This window comes from Piliocolobus tephrosceles, chromosome 3 (assembly GCF_002776525.5).
Source record: "Piliocolobus tephrosceles isolate RC106 chromosome 3, ASM277652v3, whole genome shotgun sequence".
In the NCBI taxonomy this organism is placed as follows: Eukaryota; Metazoa; Chordata; class Mammalia; order Primates; family Cercopithecidae; genus Piliocolobus; species Piliocolobus tephrosceles.
The window spans coordinates 3,165,627-3,188,816 of NC_045436.1; the positions used below are offsets into that span (position 1 = coordinate 3,165,627).

Below are 23,190 nucleotides of genomic sequence, written 5' to 3' on the forward strand. Positions count from 1 at the left end.
TGTCATCTGTAAATGCCAGTTGAGGCTGTAGGAAGGACTGGGGAAAGGATGGTAAAGTGTAGGAACAAGAACTCCTAGTGACTTCACAATTAAAGGCAGCTTTGGGTCAGACTCGGAGACTGCTGGTGTGTCGCTCCCTGCAGAAACCAGGGCTCCCTTGAAGAATGGTTTGGATGGGGATGAACCCTTGGTTAGGGAGATCCTTCACTCAGGATTCTGCACTCCACCTGTTTAGCTTCTTGGAGTTGGACAAATCATTTCCACGTTCTTTAAGAACAAGGGGGTTGCACTGGAGGGTTTTGAAGGCGTTCCCAGTCCGATGCTTGATTTTGAGATGGCGAAGGCTAGCTCTGCCCCTGGTCTTTCTTCGCACATTATCTAGACTCTCACTCAGCCATCCTGGACCTTCGTCCTGCCCCCGATTCAAGATGGGAAGTTTCAGGGCTTTGACCGAGAGATCTCAGGCTAGCGCGATAGGCCCACGGGAAGTTTCTGACCGGGGCTCCTGAAGCGTGCATCTTGCAACTGGGTTGACAGGTTAAAAAGTGGAAAACAAAGTAACTTGGCCTGCTTAAGGCGTCCCTCCACCCACTTTGTGCATATACAAAGGTTTTCTGCAGTGACTAGAATAGCGCTTAGGTACTGAACCCCGAAACTCTGAGCCGAGTCCTCAGACCGTCTCCTCTCTGTTGTCCTGCACGAATGAGGAAGACCCTTCTTTCCACACTGGGAAACTCCTTGTGGCCTTTCCTCCTGGTTGTAGCCCCACCAGGTCCCCAGCACCTTTGGTGTCCGACGGTGTTGCTGTTGATCGACGGTGGTGACAGCCCACCGCCCGGTGCAGAAGACCCTGAGGCCTGGAGTCCGACTGTCCGGCTCAGCTCCAGATCCCACCAGTTAGCTGTTGACCCTGGCCATGTTTCCTCATCACTCCAGGGCTTAAGCAAGTTTCTTAATGGATCTAAGCTCTTTCCTCATGTGTAAAGCGGGGATGAAAATCATGCAACTTCCATGTTGTTTCAGTGATTTCATGCACGTAAAGCATCTAGGAACGGGATTGGCGTCCATGAGGAATCTGAGGATTTTGGTTACACGATGAGATTCTTCGACCTGCCCTCCTTTCCCTTTGGCAGTTGAAATTTATAGTTCTCCTTAAGTTGTATTCAATAATTTTTTATCTTACAAAGAGGAAATAATTAAACTGCATCGAAGCAGAGGCTTATCTCAGCAGTCACGATAGGCATTCTAAAAGTACACAGTCATGAATTCGCGCAATAGGAACATCCAGCATCTCACTCGTTCGTATTGACTATTTTACCTGCGAATTACGCAATCCTAGTTTTCTCCCATGTTTGAATAGAGCCACTTTGTCGCGTCAGCCTTAACCTTTAGTAATATCCACAGATTACCGGGGCCTGTGATCGTCCCTCCTGATGGACGTGGCCGTCCCCCACCCCCTGGTGGTGCAGCGGCTGGGTCGGCAGGGACCGCTCCCAGCAGAAGCCATCTCAGAATTGCACACTGCAGTCTGGACGCTTACGGCCCAAACTAGAAAGAGGGCACGATGGAAAATCGTAGCTGTTTCTGTCTGTGATTGCACACCTCAGATGTGCTGGTGATATATTTCCATTTCGTATTTCTTTTTTCCCTTGAGATGAGAGAAAGCTCTTGTGTAGGAGTGAACATTTAATACATTCCTGCTGCATACTGACATGTGAAACAGGTGGATGAAGTAGGACGTTTGACTCACCTTTCCCGAATTACCACATTAAGTTTTGCTTACTCTTTTGTCATAACAGCCATAGGACTGACAAGGATGTTGCTGGTGCTGAAGACAGAGATTTGTGGTATCCACACTCCAGCTCTGCCATTCACCGTGGCCCTGGGAAGGTTCCTCATCTCTCTCAATCTGAGTTTTTCATTAGTGAAATGGAGTTAATAGCATCACATATCTAGGCAGGCTGGATGTAAAGATTATAGAAGATAATGCATATGAGACACTTACCACAGGGCCTGACATTTAGTAAACACTGAGCAAATTGTTTCTGTAATTATCATTTTTAAATGCCTGTATGTCACATTTGGAGGGGCACATTTTAAAACAGTGGATAGAAGCATGAATTGGTGGAGGATTAGAACTCAAAAAAAAGGTAGATAAAAGCACCATGTACCTGTCTTCTTGAGATTTTCTAATAATACTTCACCTGTCAAGTGAATTTTATTGCATTTTAATGAAGTGGCAGCACACAGGGGAGCTGTGTACGTTTTGTTAATGTGTGATCCTCCCGGAGAGAACATTCTGTTATCCCCTGACGTCTTTGTATCTGTGGATAGATGTGATGATTCAGAGAAACGGAAAGGTTATTATTTGCGCATACGGACAGATACAGTTCTGCTAATTTAGCAGACCAGTTGAGTGTGGGTAGGTTATGCTTGGGTTAGAGAACAAGGAAAATATGTTTGAGCTCATTTTCAGTTGTCTGCTGTGCAGAGGAACCAGTTAGGTCCTTTTTGTTTGGTTCTGAAGTTTCTTCCATGTTTCTTGAAGCAGTATTATACGGCCTTTCTGAAGGTTCAGTATGAATTAATGAAGCAATAACAAATCATTGTAATGCTTTTGAATGGCAATAAAGATTCATTTTATGATAATTTCACATTTTATTTAGCTAAGTTTTCTATTTTTAGGTTGTAAGTCCTTTTGGGGGTATTAGATATAAGTATCCTTCATTCAAAAAATGAGTTTTTCTGATATTAACCTGGAGTAAGTTAATGTTTAATTTTGTGTGATCAAAATTATGAATTAAAACAGTGTATTTTCGTCAACCAAATGTGTCATTGCTGAGCACGGGTGAAATTGGTAATTGGTTATTTTTGTCACAGTATTTTGCATTTAACGGGAAACTTCAGGGATTCTAGAGCTTCAGCATTTGCAGAGTCCAGCCTGTACCATGGTGTAGAACACTGGGAGTATCGTTAGTTCCGAGTGATCAATCCATGAGAAAAAGTGCGGTGAGATGTTTTTGGTAGACACTGAATAAAAAGGTGGGACTTGCCAAAGAGAAATGGCTATTTCTGCTTCTTATCCCCAGAGGAGGTAAATCCTGGCTTGAAGTTAAGTTTTGACTGGTTTCAGTGGCTGGACCAAAACATTACAGATACTCTAACCCTCTTTGTAATCATATAATTTCATCTCTTGCTAGTTGACTTACTAAGAAATGTATCCTAGTTTGGGTCCCAGTTGAGGACTTTTCTCTATCAACCCTGTATAAGATACTTCGGGATTTCACTTGTGTATTTAATACATTGTTGTGCTTTATGTAAGGTGCTGGGGATACTGGTATTTAAGATGACGTGGCCTCTGCCCTTTTGGAGTTTATAGTGTAGTTGAAGAGTTTATATTTTTATAGTATGCTGGTTGTCTTCCCATTTGTTTGAGGCGATTGAAAGAAACAGGACCTCCGCACTCAAGAGATCTGAGCAGCCCGTTATTGTGGACTTTGAAGGCTGCACTTTGTTGCCTTTGCCACTGTGAGAAGGGGTATGTGTGCAGACCGAGCTGTCTGGAGGATGCTGCTGCTCCTGCCTTTTTCCTTAGACAGTGGCCGCCACACGGATACAGCGTGGGGAGCTGGGTTGCTAGACTATGGGGTCTGAGATCTGGGCCATGGCTCTGGCGTCCTGAGTAGCCTCCAGGAAAGTCAGCACATCTCTCAACCAACTATACACTTCACTATCAAAAAATGAAGTGCTGGGCCGTTGGATGATCTCTTAGTGCTCACCTATTTTGAGACTTCAATGAGATAATATTTTTAAAGTGCTCCATTTAGTGCCTGACACCTGATTCTAATAACAAACACTTTCATAGCCTGTCTTATGTGCCAAGTGTTCTAATCATTATACGCATGTTAGTTGAACATACTGTTGTTTTCTCCATTTTAGAAGAAAGGAAGCTGAGTCACAGAAAGGCTAGTGACCTTGCTCAAGGTTATGCACCTAGTGAGAGGCATATAAAGCCCTCAGTAAGCCGGAGTTGTTGACACTTTCTCAAGCTGGCGGTTTTGGTTGTTGACGTGCTGCTTTACGTTTTTCTTTTTTCTCTCTAGGTGTCATAGAGACGTCAGATCGACTGGACCGTGAATCGACCTCCCATTATTGGCTAACAGTCTTTGCAACCGATCAGGGTGTCGTGCCTCTTTCATCGTTTCTAGAGATCTACATAGAGGTTGAGGATGTCAATGACAATGCCCCACAGACATCAGAGCCTGTTTATTACCCAGAAATCGTGGAAAATTCTCCTAAAGATGTGTCTGTGGTCCAAATTGAGGCATTCGATCCAGATTTGAGCTCTAATGACAAGCTCATGTACAGAATTACAAGTGGAAATCCGCAAGGGTTCTTTGCAATACATCCTAAAACAGGTATGTGTTAATACTGCTATGTGCAATGTTCATGCTTATGCTCTTCTGTTAGGGGGGAAAGTAAGAATTAGCATTTATCTGTTACATACTTTTGTTTTTTGATAAATTGTTTTCCTTTTGAATTATTCAAAATAAGCCTTTATTTTGGATAAAAATTTAGCCTAACTGGGTGCGGTGGCTTACGCCTGTAATCCCAGCACTTTGGGAGGCTGAGGCGGGCGGATCACGAGGTCAGGAGATCGAGACCATCCTGGCTAACATGGTGAAACCCCATCTCTACTAAAAGTACAAAAAATTAGCCGGCCGTGGTGGCGGGTGCATGTAGTCCCAGCTACTCGGGAGGCTGAGGCAGGAGAATGGCGTGAACCCGGGAGGCAGAGCTTGCAGTGAGCCGAGATGGTGCCACTGCACTCCAGTGACAGAGCGAGACTCCGTCTCAAAAAAAAAAAAAAAATTAGCTTTTTTAACTTTGAGTTTGTTTTTATAAAGCTATTTTACGATTATGCTCTTAGTAGGGTTTCACTTTCAGGTTAAAAAGCAAACATTGTTATTTCAGTAGTAGCTCCTAAATTAGTGATATATCTTAAATTTACAGCAAATTCTACTGCTGCTAAGAATTTGAATTGTCCTAAGGCCACTTTTTATAAAGAATATTAAAAGAGTTTATTTCACAGTTCGCTAGTTTTGTAATGTTTTAAGGTTCTCCAGTGGAGCAGTGCTGTATGTGCAGGTGGTAAGGGATTGGGATTACAGTTTTCAGACTGGAAGCGGTTGCTTTCCTGAAGTGACACCCCAGGCCTTTTGCTTCTAACATTTTTTCCATCCATGTCTGTGACTGACTCTCCTGCTTCCCAGAAGACAGCTCCTTGACCTCAAGATCCTCCTCCAAAATTTTTATAAACTTCTAATCTTTGTTCCTTACCGCACAAGTGATAACTGCGTTCACCCTCCTTGTGAAATAAAGGAAAAGTGAGCTAAAAACTAAGTGCTGAAAAGTCAGAAGGCATGGTCAAACGTAAGAAAGTCAGAAGTGTATAAGCATTGTGAGGATGAGTTTGGAGTCCAGAATGTACGCCTCTCTAGTGGCGGTCCCAGACCTCGAGAGAGAAATCTAGAAGTAAAAGCCTTGATAGATGCAATGTGAGTGTGAACAAAAACCCTCAAAGAGATGTTTTCCTATCCTCTTCCCAGACCCCAACAATCATCATCACAGAAGATTTCTGTGAACAAGTGTGTGCTTGGGGGCTGGGGGGAGATTCCACGCACACCAAGCAGCGCGCAACTTGGGAGTGCTCTCATTCAGTTCTGACGTGTTTTTTGCGGGGAGACAGCCTCAGATTCTCAGTTCCCAAGAGCGTTCCCTTCTTCCCACCAGTTGCAAGCCCAGGCCTCCGAAACTCCTGCCAGACCAGCTCCAAGTGAGGGTTCCCATGACCTCTCTTTGGGTTCTGTTACTTTATTAGAGCAGCTCACAGAACTCAGGGAAACACTTACATTTACCTGTTTACTACAAAGGATATTTTAAAGGATACAAATAAACAGCCAGATGAAGAGATACATGGGGGCAAAGTCTGCAAGGGTCCCACGCACAGGCCCTTCTGTCCTGGTGGAGTCGGGGTGCACCACCCTCCCAGCACCTGGATGAGTACTTGTTCACCTTCCTGTAGCCTCCACGTGTTCAGCGGCCAGAAACTCTGAACTCTGCTTTCTTGGGCCTTTTAATGGAGACTTCATTACCTAGGCGTGATTGACGCACGGACAGCCATGTCAACATGTGGTTGACAGAGGCCTGTCTCCTCAGATTCTTCTTGGCCTCTGTCTGCAGCGTTTCCGCCTCCAGGATGTGGAGCGGGACCCTCTCTGGAATGAGGGGCTTATGACGCACAGTCAGATTGGAGTCCTGCCTTGGCAGGTGAAAGGAGAGTGGCAGGTGGTCCGGAGAGAGATTCTGTTTCCTGAGGCAAAAAGTGCTACAACATAACCAAAGACTGTAATGGGTATGGGAGTGACAAGCCAGAAACCATGGACAGAAACAAATACACACCCCTCCGCATAACACACGTGTGTGTCATATCACAGGTGGTAGTTCAAGACCAGAACTACCCCTACAGTAATTTGTTTGATGAATTAGGCTAAGCAGTGTTTTCCATTTTCTTGTGTCTTCTCTCTTTTAGATTAGATTAAGTCCTCTGTGAAGAGATAGATGAGCAAGCAATAAATATTATTTTGGATATCTAAGCACATGGCATAGGTCTGGGCATAATACATATTTGAGGAGTAGGAGGAAGAAACTGAGGAGATGATACAGCTTAGCATTGCTGTGGGGAGCCTTGAAAACCCTGGGTTCTTCCTGGGGCCCCAGAAATGATGATGTGGCTGCTATGGTGTTATGTCTTGTTGTAGAAACATGATTAACACGACATTGCCTCTCCCCTTTAAATCTCTCTATTCTGACAGCTCTAAAGAAAAGGTGTTTGCAACTCTGTGCTGTTATCTTCAGCAGGAGTAAACCCTCTCCAGGTGTCCACAGCCAACACCCCAGCCCTGGTGGGAGTACAGGCATTCTGCTGGCAGGGCGGCAGGAGGAAATGCAGTGGAGTGCACACAACACAGAGGCTTTCTTTTCTTACGAGTTGAAGTCAGGTAATAGTGGAGGATACCACAGTTAGTACACAGCAGTATTTGTTGTGAAGTACGTTAAAAACTATGATTAGTAAAGAAGTCTCAATGTTCCACAAATCACCTAAAGTCTCTGAAGATGAAGAACCATATTTTAGCTCGGGAATTATTAATATAGGAAATACAGCTTCATAAGATCGTTTCTAGATGATTCTCTTCCCCCAACTCAGCAGAAAATTGGGGTGTGATCCTCAGGACCCAAAGTGCAGGAGCCTCCTCTTCTCACAGCCTTTAAAGCAGACTGACTTTTCACAGGTTGGTCGGTATCATGGCGGCTTGATTGGGAAGGCGGATGAAAGTCTGTCTGGCAGAAAAAAGTGCTTGAGAGTTACTGACCCATCGCACCACCTGGAGACCCTGAATCGTGTTACTTAATGATTAATGGCTGAGCAAGGAAATCACTGGGCTGGAAATCAAGAGATCTGGGCCATAGCAAGGCCTTCCTTCTGGGATCCTGGGGCAAACTGACTTCCGGGTCCTTCGATTTTGTGATTCGGGGTGTTTCTGCACCCCTGTTAAGGCTTGTGTGTGTAGAGTGCAGGGGCGCCCAGGGTCGTTCAGGGGACAGGTGCCACAGCTGCTTCCACTTGTAGGTGTTAGAGTTGCTCTGTTAATGAATACAAGACAGTCAAGAATCTAGTAGATTGATAAACTTGTGCCTTTGAATAAACAAATTTGCTGGAATAAAGTGGGCCTACTTGTTTCTTAGTGGGAAACATGAATTTGGGACCTGGGTGATTATCCTCAGTGTCCAGCAGGCTAGAGAATGCTTCCGTTTATCATCATTTAAAGCGTTTGTTTGTGCATCAGGTACAGTCACGCGTGGCTGAATGCCAGGGATGCATTTTGAGAAACACGTCATCGGGCGATTTTGTCATTGTGTGGACAACATAGAGTTACCAAACTTACCCAAACCTAGATGGCCTAGCCTGCTACACACTCAGGCTGTGTGGGATGGCCTGTTCTAGTCTACAGACCTGTGTACCGTGATCCTGTACTGAACGCTGCAGGCACTTGTAACACATTTGTGTGTCCAACGTAGCTAAGTATAGAAAAGGTGCAGTTAAAATATGATATTAATCTTTCACAGCCACGATCGTATGTGCAGTTCGAGTGTATATGCAGCCCGTGGTTAGCTGAAACATCATTACACAGTGCATGGCTGTATTTATTTATCGAACTTTGAAATTATTTTCCCGAATCTTTGAAAGTTCGTCGTCTACAAAAGTGAAATAACCAAGAGGAACTGGTGTGTGCAGCAGTGTGGCCCAGGCCCTCATAGGCTCGGTGGAAGTGTGGACAGGCTCTCACGGGTTTGGTGGAAGTGTGGCACAGGCCCTCACAGTTCCGGTAGAAGTGCCAAGAGGAACAGGTGCGTGCAGCAGTGTGGCACAGGCTCTCATGGGTCGGGTGGAAGTAGGAAACGGGCAGTGGGTGTGACTGTGAAGAGGAGGCCCTGTGGAACAGGTACTGGGCTGATTGTGAAGGTGGTAACAATAGATTGATGGAGAGGAGGTAGAAGGTGTTTTTATGTTGGGGGCAAGTTGAAGGAATGGTGGGTTGGAGACCAAGAAATAAGTGTATAGGAGATGGCTACACTCAATGGAAAACCTCGAATGCCAGAATAAGGGTGAAAGAGGTTATTTGTTATTTTTATTAATAAAACTGACCTCTTTTTGAGAGTCGGTATAAAGTGCCTTGCAACATTTTGGATAAACTTAAATAAAATGACCTCACTAAAAGTCTTTTTGGAAAAGAGGAAGACATCTCCGCAATACTTTTCTCTCCTTACCCTTTTGTCACAGTGTAACAAAATATTGTAAAAGCCACAACCAAAACCCTTCCTAGGAGTGGGTTTAGTGAGTGATCTTGTGAATTTTGTGCTCTAAACAAGTTTGAGTGAACTTTTTTGAATGCTTTCTCTCTTCAAGATTTTTGTGCTTAATTGTGGTGCCGAGAACTGTCTGCATTTCAGACCATTCTTCTTATATTGTTTACAAGTGAGGGGACAGTGGGTTTTCATTTTTAGGAGTTACAAGTAGAAGACCATATCCATTTTCCTTTTGTGATAGATACACTTTTGTTGACATCACCAATTTTTATAACATTTTTTGTTGGTGTCCATTATTAGTTATAGGGTAAATGTGCTTCTTTTAACATAAGCTGCACACTTGTTCCAGGTGGAAGAGAGACAGGAGCATAGAATTCAGACTGGCGCCCTGGCAGCTCCAGCGCCTGCAAACAGAAGCATCACAGCTTTGTGGTGTGTCAAGTACAGAGAAGAAAGGGAGTCCCGAACAAAAGGGACTAGTGTGAGCTTCTCATGTCTCATTATTCACGAACAACCTCTGGAAATCGACACCACCCTTGCAAAGAGTCTTTCTAAAGTTAGTGCTTTGAACTTGGAGGAGTTGATATGCAACTTACAGTTCACATTTATTAATCATTTTGAAGTGTTACTTTTAGACATGTGCGTCCTTTAGAAGAGACCACGGTCTTACTGTCTTATCTGTATGTTTGATATTTTTCAAGTTTTTGCTACAAAACAAGTATTGATCTTTATTTTTAAAAAGCTTTTTTGAGGTGTAATTGACGTACAGCAAATTGCACATATTTAAAGTCTACAAATTGATAAGCTTTGACGCAGCTTTTACACCTGAGAAGCACCACCACTCTCAGGCAGTGAACACACCCATCATTCCCAAAGGTCTCCTCACACTTCTCTGTATTCCCCCTTCCAGCCCTCCCACCTGCATCTCTAGTCGACTGCTGGTGTGCTTTCTAGCACTAAATAGTAGTTTGCATTTCCTAGAATTTTGTATTAGCGAACTCACATGGCATGTACTCTTTTTGGTAAGGCTTCTTACAATTCGCCTGTTTATTTTGAGATTCATGCATGTTTTAGTGTGTATTAGGACTACGTTTCTTTTCATGGCTGTGTATCCTTTGTGTAGATAGATTAATTTGTGTATCCACTCACCTGGTGATAGGCATTTCTATGGTTGCCAGGTTTTGGCTGTTTATAAATAAAGCCGCTGTGAACATTGAGTACAAGCTCTTCTGTGGACACATACTTCTGTTTCTCTTGGACATCACCTGGGGGTGCACAGCTGGCTGGAAACTGTCTCAAGGCTGCTGCGGTCGCGGCTCTCCCCTCGTCTGTTTCTCTCAGGGAGCCCTGTCTTTCTTTGCCTGATGTCTAGTGTCGTGTCACCTGCCAGTGCATTCATTTTGTCTGCTTCTTGGTGGTTTTACGTTAAAGCATAAATCTGATCCCCTTACTAGAAGTGGAAGGTCAGCTATTGCTTTTAAATCAGAAAAAGATGCCTTTTTAAGTTTAGAAGTTCCATCAATATGTATGTACTGTAAACACCTCCTTTAATAAGCAGTGCATCTTCTTAACCAGGGTTTTTGTGTCTTTAAGGAGTAAAAACTGAATTTGTAGGTTTATTTTAAATGGAAACTTAGCAATATCCTGGGTGTGTTTCTGGAGTTTGTGGAAATACGGATATGTATGCACTTTTTATCCCTCCTAAATTGTGCTGTTGTACCCAGTAGCCAGAATGGCACTTTCAGTCCTCTTTCCCCAGAGTACCGTTCACATCAGTATACTCCGCTCAGCAAGGCCGGAAGGCAGATGTATGTTTGTGATGTGTGTTTGTGATGTATGTGCACGTGTGGGTAGCACACCTCATCATTTCTATCGCTTGTTTTAAATAGGTAATGCAATCACATGGTAAAACATGCAAAAAGTACAAGAAGATACCCAGTGAAGTTTTACTTTTACCCAGTTCTCCAGACACTCAGTTCCCTTCCTTAGTATATGAACTCTGTTTTCTTATTTTCTCTATCCTGAATGCTGTGGCATCTGGGCCCTCACTGAGTGGGGAAGGACTGCCCCTTCCAGGACTCGGGATACAAATGACAGGTGCGGGACCGTGCCTTTCATACACAAGCTGGCCCGTCAAATGACTGGTGCGGGACCGTGCCTTTCATACACAAGCTGGCCAGTCCGGAGTCCCACTGCTCCACCACCACCTGCGTCATACCCAAGTCATCTCAGAGCCAGCGCTAGACTACTGGGGACAGCTATGCCCCAGAGCCTTTGAAGTTGCTTAAACCAGCCAATCCGTAGCGTCTCGCCCCAGCCTTTCTGTGAGATCCTCAGTCCAGCTTTCCCGGTTCCTTCCACCTCCAGACCGACCCTGGCACGGTCCCGTGTGACCCAGTACAGCCTTTGCCACCTTCAGTGGGGGTGGCGTGGCCTCCTCTCGGGGATGTACCAAACTGCCTTTTCACTGGCGGTCATACCTCATCTGTTGTCTCACCATACCTGAATAATAAAATATACTACTTAAAGACAGCTAGTGTTTGCATTTTCTTTCACTTGTATGCAGGCAAGAAAGAATATGTTGGTTTTTTCCTCACCTTTGGACACAGATAGCGTACTGTATACATGGATATGCATCTTGGATTTTTCTGTAACAGTATTGGATGCTGTGCTTTTAAGATCACCTTGGCCGGGTGTGGTGGCTCATGCCTGTAATCCCAGCACTTTGGGAGGCTGAGGCTTGTGGATCACTTGAGGTCAGGAGTTCGAGACCAGCCTGGCCAACATGACGAAACCCTATCTCTGCTAAAAACAAAAATTAGCTGGGTGTGGTGTTGCACACCTTAATCCCAGCTACTTGGGAGGCTGAGGCATGAGAATCGCTTGAACCCGGGAGGCAGAGTCGCAGTGAGCCGAGATCACTCCACTGCACTCCAGCCTGGGCAACAGAGCGAGACTCCATCTCAAAAAACAAACAAAAAACCCCAAAACACCTTATTGCGGTTACTGATGAATTTGACACATTATTATAGGAATATATATGCATATCCATGTACCTTTCACTGTCCATTTCACTGATCTACTGATTTTATCTCATCAATGTTTACTTTTTACTTCTTCTCATTCATCTTCCCCCTTTGAGAACAAATACAGTAAGAAAGACTTTTATTTATGACTTTAAATAAATTTATTAGAAAAGTTTAGTAGGTAATGGTACAGAGCATCCTCTTTGACTGTGTATGTGTGTGTTTGTGATTTCTGTGTGTGTCTGTATGTGCATCTTAAAAGGGTTTAGGCTCTTTAACAGCTGCTACCTGTATTTCTGTCCTCTTGAGATTTTAAATAGGTGACGTAATCACATAGTACACAATTCAATATGTATATACCATAAAAACCTCATTTGTTAAATAGTGAATCTTTTTAACAGAGGTTTTGTGTTTTGAGTTTCAGCTTCATGTTTCTTAGGTTTTCAACCTTCATCGATCCTGTAGAGTGATTTTTTCTTTTTCGAGACAGTGTCTCACTGTGTCGTCCAGGCTGGAGTGCAGTGGTGCCATTTGGCTCACCGCAGCCTCAAACTCCTGTGCCCAAGGTTCTTCCTTCCTCAGCCTCCTGAGTAACTGGGACCACAGACATGCACCACCACGCCCAGCTCATTTTTATATTTTTTGTAGAAATAGGGATCTCGCCATGTTGCTCAGGCTGGTCTCCAACTTCTGAGCTCAAACAATCCTCCCGTCTTGGCCTCCCAAAGTGAGATTTTTACAGGCATGAGCCACCGTGCCCAACCTGTGGAGTAAAAGTTTCCTGTGTTTTGGAGGGTGATCCTTACTCAAAATCCCGTCTCATTATCCTGGAGCACATTGCACTGTTAGAATCTTGTTGGTCCTGCTGGTTCATTCTCTTTGAGCAGACTTCGATCAGCTATCTCATGCCTGTTCCCTTGGAGAGCTGAGCTGGAAGGAGACAGCCCAAGGGAAACCAGGAAAGCCTAATTTTCCTTCTTTTGCCACCTTTTTGTCTTATTCTCTGAAGTTTTTTTTATACCCCTCTTCCACCTGTCTGCTGTGTCTTGCCGTCACTTTTGGATAGGGCTGAAACAGAACTTTCGTTAGGAGTCAGAGGAACTTGACAAGTGTGTCTCGTCTATTACAAGCAGCTTCCACAGACTTCATCTTTACAAGAGCCCTGTGAGATGGTTACTGCAGATACCAGTAGCCTGCTGTGTTCCTTATTGACATTTTCTTCATTTTACAAATAATCTGAAGACTTCACAGAGGTCAGAGCTGCCAGAGGTCAGGCAATGTGAATTTCCTGGCTGCTGCTTCTCAGTGCATGGTGCCAGTCTCCGTCCTGTGCCTTTGCGTTTGAGTGTGAGTGTGGCTGTTCAGCCAGTTTTTCTGCCTCGAATCTACTCTTTGTATTGAGGGATTCTGTTTCATATAATAGGTGCTTTTCAGGCTAATCTGATTCCTATGGTGCCATCAGACCAAAAATGGGAAACTTTTAAGTAACACTAGATTTTTAAACTTAGTTTTAAGAACCGTGTACCGCAGGAGTCATCAAACTGTTCCTATAAAGGGCCACACAGGGCTTTTGGGTTTTGTGGGCCATTCAGTCTCTGTCACACCACTCAGCCTTGTCACTGTAGCCCAGACGCTGCTGTAGATGATATGGAAATGAGTGAGCGTGGCTGTGTTCCAGTAAAACTTTATAAATAAATAAATAATTCAATAAAATTTGAATTTTCTGTCCTTTTCATGTATCACAAAAGTTTTTTTCAACCATTTAAAATTGCAAAAGCCATTCTTCACTAGCCAGCCACACAAAAACAAGCTCCGGTGGTTTCCTGACTCCTGATGACTTCATGCAGTTACTTGTGGGACTAGTTAAGCAATTTCGTTGATTGCTAATTTTTTAAATTATTTTGAAGGGATAGACTTTTATATTTCTGAAGTAAAAATTGAATCCCTCCCATTGCTGTAAGCAAGAATGCTTAGAAAGGATTATTTGTATTTTGTTTCTCTTGGTTGTTAATAACAAAATTATTCTTTAAAGAAGAGCATTTAGAGTATCAGTTATCAAGGTTGAGATCTCAGACAAGATTTCACAGGTTGGTTAGTAGACCATTAGGTCTCTTCTACATTGGGAAGTAATTGTTTCTCACTAGAAGATAAATTTTCCTAGATTTTGAGGTTTTCATACTTTTTTTGTGTTCATATGTCCTGTTAAGAAGTTTTCAGAGCTCCCAATTTCAGCTCAGACACTTGGCTCTAAGTATACGTAGCAGGTCTTTATGGGTTCCCCCATTTTGTTTATTCTCTTATTCTGTGTTGAGATGTTATACTCGGATTACTCAGTTTCCATTTCGTATGCTTTTTAGAGGACAGCGTTATACAGTGGTCCGTTTTTTTTCGCTTCTTTACATGTAAAATACTGTAGTACAGAATTATTTATGTTTACTATAGGAAATGTGATTTGTGATTGCAGACAGATTGGGTAGAGATGTGTAGTTTTTGTGTGGTAATCCCTGAAGCATGTAGTAAAGTTACAAAACGGTAGAAGAGCTAGTAGGTATACTGGGTGCCCATGATGTGTTAGTCCAGTAACACTTTACAGCTATTTTTTTCTGAACCAAAGTAAATGGCATTTTATTGTGGCTGGAACGAATACTGAACAAAGTGCAATAGGAAATAGCTAAAGCTGCAAACAACTTCCAAGGGTTTCCGGTAACATTTGATAGCTGCAAAGGAAGGAAAGGACGGGCCAGTCACATTACAATGGCAGGAATTCATTAAAAAAAAAAAAATTACCTATTTGCAGTCTTTTTACCAAGATATGCAAATATTTTATGGAGGAATCTGTAGATTTTTTTCCTACCTTTTTCTCATGCTCATTATTATTTTATAAAATAAGTGAAGTATATTATCCCCAAAGTTTGCAGGAAGTCACATTTTATTCAGTGCATTTCTGCCGATGATGATGACAAGCTTTTTCCTCCTTAAATCGGTTAACTTGAATCTTTATGATAAATTCTGTCAGGAGCATTTGGTTTTTCTATAGCTGCTGAATATTATTTGCTAAAATTATAGTTAAGATTTTGCATATGGGTACCCGAGATTAGTCTTTTTATGTCAACATGATGTGAACCTTATAAAATGGTTTGTGTACCCCACCCTCTTGTTCTGACCCTGCTATATCTGACATTTATAGGATCACTGAAGGCATTTCCCTGTAAATTGAGTTTTGCCGTCGATCTTGTGTTTTAATGCCATCAATTTTCAACAAGAAACAGCTAGTGAGATAGAATTGAAACCAGAAGAGACGTCTGAAGACTGCAGAGTACAGGCTCCCTGTATGACTCCCTGTGTGACTTTAGACTAGTCATTTGATTAATTTTATTAGTGTTTTCTTTGGAACTCTGAAAGTTTGAACCAAATGAGTTCTGAGCGGCTTTCCAGCCTTGCCATTCTATGAATAGAATTCCATTTTTGGCTCCACGCCTAATCCTGCCGGCACCAGTACTGCAGTGACAAACAATAGCCGCCCAGATGGCCACAGCTGCCAAAAGAGCTCGCAGCAGGCTGTGGTGAAATGCGGTCTTAGAACAGCGCCTAAATAAAGACAGGGCGGCGCTGCAGAGGATCTCGGAGCTCACAGTCTAGAGCTCTGAGGGGCTGGATGCTGAGTGATGAGTGAAGGAAAAGTTGCATGTTTGCTCACGGCCAGCAAGGCAATCTGTGTTTTGCAGAAGCAGAGGACGTGATGCCTCCCCGCCAGTGGGCAAGTCGGCTTGTCGGCTCTGCGTGTTCCGTGGTGACTCTGGTGTACGTTTCAGGGGGATCCAGCATTGGCTCAGGTCCTTATGGGCCAGGACCACCCTCATTCATTGTTGTATCCACCACAGAACAAGGCATGATACTCATGAAAGATTTTTAAAAGCAGCCACATTGGAAGGATTTTTCCTTTCACCCATTGAAAGAGGAGGCAAAGCAGTTCAAGCAGACAAACGCTGCCCTTGATGTCGTTTCTGTCACTCCCTGCTCACCTGCACCTTCTGCCCACCCCACTGTACAGCTCTCAGGACTGCACCGTGATCTCTCAGTCACATACGCAGCCTGGCTCTGGGGCCGTTTCCTTTTATTTAAGCTGGTTGGGTACAGATCGGTGGACTAGAATGTTCCATGGGTGACGTGTTTACAAAGGGACAGGCAGGTGCTGCCTGGAGTTCCATAGTGAGAGTCTGTTATTTCTGCATCTCATGGTGCTTTATTTCACTTTAATACTTCATTGTAGAAACCCAAATAATGACCAGTTGTGTGGCCCTCTTTGTTTTCCAGGCGGCTGGTGGGTCCCTGCAGTTTCCTGGTAGCTTTTTTACCTAACTCAGAGCAAGTTCTCTTTCAACACTGAACCAGAGACCTTTAAAACAATTTTTAGGAGCCCAAGATTTGTAACACGTGCCCTATAAAGTTCTAAAGCACTTTTACTTAAATCTCCGACCTCTCATATCTTCCCTATTTATGTAATTTACGTTCATTTTTCCTGGTATGAGGCCTTTTTACTGTTCTTTCTTCCGTATAACAGAAGCAACAAGTCTGGTTAAAATCGGAAGGACAGTTTGGGTAAACATGGGGTGAGCACAGGTAAGTTTTTCTGACTAAAGGTAACATTAGGCAAATTATTTTTGCAAAAAGATTTTGATTAAGTCACTGTACCCCGAGGCCCGTGTTGCTGGTGGAGTGAGCTCCCGAGGACACAGAGGCTGTTTTGCTTTACTCAGAATTGAAGCATCTGTTCTGTCTTGGTCCTTACATGAAACAGCTTTAGAATTGGAACTTTGTGTGTTACAGGCATTAAGCTAGAATTTATTAATATGAATAGAGTTACTAAATCAATATTTAGGGAGTTTTTCTATTATGGAGGGGAAATAATATACTCAGAACTGATGTGTAGTTTGCGTCATGTTTTATATATTCATAACTGAAAACAAGACTTAGCTGAATTTTGGTTCTCAGCCAGCGATGTTGAGGAAGCCCCATTCCAGAGCCGTGACATCCTGCGCTCTCCTCCCCTGAGGGATCCTGCTCTCTCCTCCCCTGAGGGATCCTGTTCTCTCCACCTCCTGAGGGATCCTGTTCTCTCCACCTCCTGAGGGATCCTGTTCTCTCCACCTCCTGAGGGATCCTGTTCTCTCCACCTCCTGAGGGATCCTGTTCTCTCCACCTCCTGAGGGATCCTGTTCTCTCCACCTCCTGAGGGATCCTGCTCTCTTCTCCTCCTGAGGGACAACCTCATGACTCGGCTTGGGAATTTTATTTTTTTAAGTGATCCCAGATCACCTTTGGAGCTGAGTTACTTGTTTAATCCTCTGCTTTTTGTCTCGTATGTAGAGTGAGAAGCCTACAAAGCCATAAAGCATTTCAAGTGAAGACACTGATAAAATACAGAAAGTAATAAAAGTGGCTATCTCTGAATTACAGAATTGTTTGCCAGTGTTACCCGGTTCTTTTAGAAAATATGTTTTCAGTACTTTCATTTGCTGTCCAAATAAAAAGATGTATTCATGTGTATATCCAAACTCATCAAATTGTATACATTAAACATATGTAGTTTTTTATATATCAGTTATACCTCAATAAAGCCATTAATTTATTTAAAAACAGGTGTATTTCCCTGAGGCTACTTTCCATAAATTTAAACGACAGAGGTGGATTCTCTCGCAGTTCTGGAGGCCAGAAGTTTGAATTCCAGGGGCCGTGAGGGCCTCACTCCCTATGAAGGCACTGAGGGAGGACCCAGCCTTGCTTCTCCCGGTCTCCAGGCACCTGCTGACTTGTGACAGCACCACTCCAGTCTCTGGCTCTGTCATCAGATGCCCTTCTTCCCTGGGTCTCTGACTCAAATCTCCCTCTACCTTTCTCTTAAAAAGATTCTTGCTCTTAAATTTAGGGCCACCATAAATCTAAGGTGGTCTCATTTGAGGTTCTTAGTTACGTCTTCAGGGATGCTTATCCAAGTCAGTTCACACTCACAGCTTCCAGGAGCCACCATTCCATCCACCACAAAGGTATTTTCAAAAAGACGGAAAGTAGGCTGTTCAGTGGAAATGTATATAGCCATTTAGATTCTTTTTTTTTTTTTTTTTTTTAATGTTGTAAAGACTACATTTCATTTAACTTACGCTGTAACAGGCTTTAATGATTTGGTCAGTAGTTGCAGACTTGTCAGGAAGATTGTGGGTGATGTTTTAGGACTTAATCAGCAGTTGAAGAACAGGTGGAATCTTCAGGTGGGCTCTTCTGGCCACTTCGGTGTTGCGTTTTTTTGCAACGTTAATTATGCTTCTTATGGTATGTAAGAACCATACTTGAGAAATACTGTTTATTTCTCATATGTCCATAGTACTATTGTGTTTCTGTATCTCAAATAGTATTTTAAAGAAATAGACAATATGCTTTGTTCCAGAATAAGTCCAGTAGTAGTTATTATAATGACTGAAAACAAAACTGTGAAGAGTGAATTTTTTTCAACTTCTGTCAGCACCTGTGCTGAGGTCAGCATGGGATGGAATCACCGGGAAACTTGATGAGATTGTACCTTCTGGGTCCTCGTGGGTGAAGAGTGTGATTTGGTGGCCCTGGCACGGGGCGGGAAGAAGGGGGGTTTGGCGTTCACACCCCGTGATCCCGACGCACACCTCTGTAGGAAAAGGCTCGAGCAGTAGCGCCTTCTGAACAGTGTCCTCGGTGGGAACGCCACTCTTCTGCTGACTCAGACCTTCAGGAATTTATTCCACATGCTTAGACCTCATTTCCCCATGTTTTAAGGTGCAGGATTTGGGCTAGAGCATCGTGAAAGACATTCTGGCTTTAGCAAACTTTGTTTTTACAGTAAGAGGATACTTAGCACCCATGATCCATTTCATTAAAAATTTGCTGCAATTCAAAAACATTAGAAAAAGTCGTACAGAGGATATGCCACTTTAATATTTCTAAGAAGTTTGAGTTTTTTATATTCATGGCCATATATTAATGTATATATTTAAGGCTTAAAAAATAATGTATTTGCGATTTTCCAGCCTAAGTTTAGTTTTCAGCCATCGAATACTTCTGTATTTTCACTCTGAGCTTTAAAATGTTTTAATATTTAAATTTATTTGAGTCATATGCTCGTTAAAGATTAAAGATTGCCACAATAAAGTAGTGTATAAAATGAAGTTTTCCGCTCTCCTCTCTTCTCTCCAGCCACCTGTTCCATTTCCCAGGAGTAGCCAGAAGTAATATTTCAGGGTTTAACGTGTCACAACTCGTGTGCACAGGAGTGTGTGTACACGTTACATCTGTGCACATGTGTGCATGTCTCATCAGCACCTTGCCTTGCTGGTTTTTGTAGCACTCCTTATCTAAAAGTTACCCAAGCAGTGTGAGTTTCACAGTCTGCCCATGAGTGTATTACGGCTGTTTTATTGTCATTGTCCTTAGTGTTGCTGATTCTTAAAGCACACTGAATGTCCCTGGGAGCAGCCCCTGCCACAGTCAGGATTGAAGGGTGGAAATCTAACTTCCAGATCCCAGTAATAACAACTCCTGAAGAAATTACACGGAAGACCCCTACAACTTAAACGAGACACTTCCTTTACCACCAAATGTACCATGATTACAGTTCTTAAACTTAGTATAGAGTAGAATATATGAAAGTGTTTCAGAGAAATCATTGGGTGAAACTGGTGTGTACCTAAAGGGCATGCTTGCAGTCAGAGGTTGGTCAGAATAATGCTGTGCTTAATAAAACATCGTGAGAAAGGGATGCATCCCAGAGGACTCCTTCCCGCAAAAGGACCTGGGCTTGCTGGACAGAACGTTCGCATCCTAGAGGAAAGTGAGATCACTGAATAATTTTGTTGTATAATCATTATACGTATTAAATATGATTATGATAGATACATTTAGAGTTGTCTATGTGAATTAAGAGCTTAGACTCTGGAATCAGACTTGGGGTCAAATCTCAGCGTTGCATTTAGCTGGCTATGATTTTATCTCTCCAAACCTCAGATATCTTAAAAATAAAGACAGTATATTGGTAGCTCCCTTCTAGGGTTGCCGTTAGTACCCAGTGAGAGTGATGTGTGTAAAATGCCTAGCCCGGAGCTGGGTCTTGGGAAGCACATAATTCGTGTTGGCTAAAAAGCGAACTATGAGAGAATAGTTTAATATTCACCTCTGCCTTTTACATGTGGGAGTTGTTTCCTTAAATAAATTGTATGCCTTTGAGGACAAGAGCCTTGTCTTAGGCTTTCTTGTATGTCTCTCATGGTGACATTCGGGAACAGCATTCTAAGCAGTTGAATAACAGTGCAGACTGAACAAGTGGGTGACTGAGATCATAAACATTATGACATCACTGCTGTTTATGAACATAGATTAATTTATTCACTTTTAGTGCTTAGGAAAAAGAAGCAAAAACAAAACAAAAAACTAGTAGAGTAATGATTCTCCGAGTCACAGCTAAGCACAGAGCCTCTTGGTTGGTACGTGTTCAGGTGAAGCAACAAAGCAGCAATTCTAAAGCAGCCCTCTTGGTTGCCCGCTGAGCCAAGTGGAGACTCATAGCAGAGAACGGTGGGCAGGAGCGTGGCAGGGCAGTGTCAGCACAGTCAAAATCTGAGAAACTTTTACTTTTTTTTTTTTTTTTTTCTATGTAGGATTAAGACAGATGTCTACAAAAATTTGGATTTAGATAAATATTTTTGCTTCAAATTTTAACCACAGAAAAAGATTTTGAATATTGCAGATGTTAAAGTTTTTAGTTTTGACAGGCAGCATTTGAAATTGGAGATGCTGTAAAGGATCAGACATAATGGGTGGCTATTTAAATTTAGATTATTTAAAGTTAAAATTCAGTTCTTTGGTGACATCAGCTCCATTTCAAGCACGTAGTGGCCACATGTGGCCTGGTGCTACCGTATTGGACAGTGCAAATTATAGAACACACAAATCGTCACAGAAATTTCTGTTGGACAGTGCTTTTCTAGAATGTGTATGACTGTGGTTCATGAATTATTGTAAAATAAAAGGGTGGAAAGGCTGAAATCATTGTAGGGGGTAGAGGAAAATAACCAGAGTAAAAGAATATATCGGGTGACCAGATTTTTACCTTTTTCCCTTGATCTTTTCCCTTCCTCTGCTTATTCTCTAGTAGAGTGATTGAAAAGTGGTTCCAAGTAAATTTCCTTCCAGGTGAGGTGAACACAGGACTGCAGAGTTTCCTTCCTTTAGAGCCAGGACCCTGTCTTTTACAGTTTGGGGTCGTCGATGACTCTTACTACAGATCACAAGTGCTTGCTCTCTCGTTGCAGTTGGACCTGAATCCTATTCAGAAATCCTATTTTTTTTCCTTCTCTAGCTGCCATCTTTCATATATATGAATGGGACAGTCTCACTCTGTCGCCTAGTCTCAATTGCAGTGGGCCCTTTCTCGGCTCACTGCAACCTCTGCTTCCCGGGTTCAAATGAGTCTCGTGCCTTAGCTCCCAAGTAGCTGGGATTACAGGTGCATGCCACCACACCCAGCTAATTTTAGAATTTTTAGTAGAGATGGGGTTTGTCCATGTTGACCAGGCTGGTCTCGAACTCCTAGCTTCAAGTGATTAACCTGCCTTGGCCTCCCAGAGTGCTGGGATTATGCCATCTATTTTTATCCACAGTGCTGATGTTGCAATTTATTTTTTACAGAACCAAAGTCTTCAGTCCCTCCCTGGTTTCTTTCACTTTTAATGTAGACTTACTAGATTTATTGAACCCCCAGTACTTTGCTAAATGACATTGAGTAAGCAACTTAATCTCTCTAAGCCTGTAAAAACTGGGATAACTTCACATATTTACACATACATATGTGAAGATATGCACATATACATATGTGGAAATATCTCAATTTTTTACAGGCTTAGACAGATATATATATATATATACACACACACATACATACACCCACCCACACACACATATGTAATGAAGTATATATTAAAACATAATACCTTGACTAACAAACTGTCAAAATTGAGTGGCTTGAAATAATTGTCATAATTTAGGTTAGGGTTCTGCTGGACGGTTCTTCCACTTTTGAAATAACTCATAATTTAGTTTAGGGTTCTGCTGGGCGCTTCTTCCACTCTTGTGCAGGCTTGGCTAGTGGCTGCCTGGTCCTCAGTGGCCTCACTCGCATGTTGGGCAATGGTGGGTGGGTTGTCTGCTGGAGCAGCACGAATGACCAGACCACATGTCTTCTCATCCAACCAAGTCCACACTTTCCTGGAACACAGAGTTGCTGGCAAGAGCCTTCTTCCTGCTTCCTGTTTTCTGTGTGTAGCTCCTGTGCCGTGTTTTCTGTTAGTGCCCTATAATCTAGCCTGTCTTATTGTTTCTCACATATAGTCTTTGCCAACTTCTAGCCTTCATCCTGGTTTCTTGCAAACAAGACTGTCTTATCTCCACTTTCTGAGTGGACAGTACAACACAGTAGACTGAATGCATAGATCACTCCAGCTGCGTGGACCATGTCACATGACTGTCTTCACCTGCTAGTCGTTTGATGTTCACTTTTACGTCTATCTACTTTGCGAAGTCTACTTTATCTCTTGAATTTTGAGAAGTTTGGAGATGGTTTTGCTATTGATTTATAATAAATGTCAAAGAGTACAATTCTATATTGAAACATTATAGCTGATCTGACATTCTCTCTGTTCTAAATGAACTCATCTCTAAATGTCTAAAGTGGCATTGAAAGGCCATGAGTGGTTTTTAATGACGTTCATCAAGTGCTGTAAAGTTTGGTTCCTGCATTGTGCATACATTTATGGGGTGACCTGGTAACTGCTCATTGGTGAGAATATACTGTGTCTGGGCCGGGCGCGGTGGCTCAAGCCTGTAATCCCAGCACTTTGGGAGGCCGAGGCGGGCGGATCACGAGGTCAGGATATCGAGACCATCCTGGCTAACACAGTGAAACCCTGTCTCTACTAAAAAATACAAAAAACTAGCCGGGCGAGGTGGCGGCGCCTATAGTCCCAGCTACTGGGGAGGCTGAGGCAGGAGAATGGCGTAAACCCAGGAGGCGGAGCTTGCAGTGAGCTGAGATCCGGCCACTGCACTCCAGCCTGGGTGACAGAGCGAGACTCTGTCTCAGGAAAAAAAAAAAAAAAAAAAAAGAATATACTGTGTCTGCTGTCTCAGCCCACCTACATTTATCATGGTTTTGTTATAT

At 42.9% G+C, this 23,190-nt stretch overlaps 1 protein-coding gene across 2 annotated transcripts in view; it reads left to right on the forward strand.

The window, feature by feature from the left end:
- The window catches only part of FAT1 (FAT atypical cadherin 1), a 141,608-nt gene that overhangs the window by 58,220 nt on the left and 60,198 nt on the right, over positions 1-23,190 (forward strand). For both annotated transcript variants that reach the window (XM_026456055.1, XM_026456054.2), the window contains exon 3: positions 4,104-4,418. In XM_026456055.1, the coding sequence (XP_026311840.1) occupies positions 4,104-4,418 (315 nt within the window). The remainder of the gene's footprint in view (positions 1-4,103; positions 4,419-23,190) is intronic.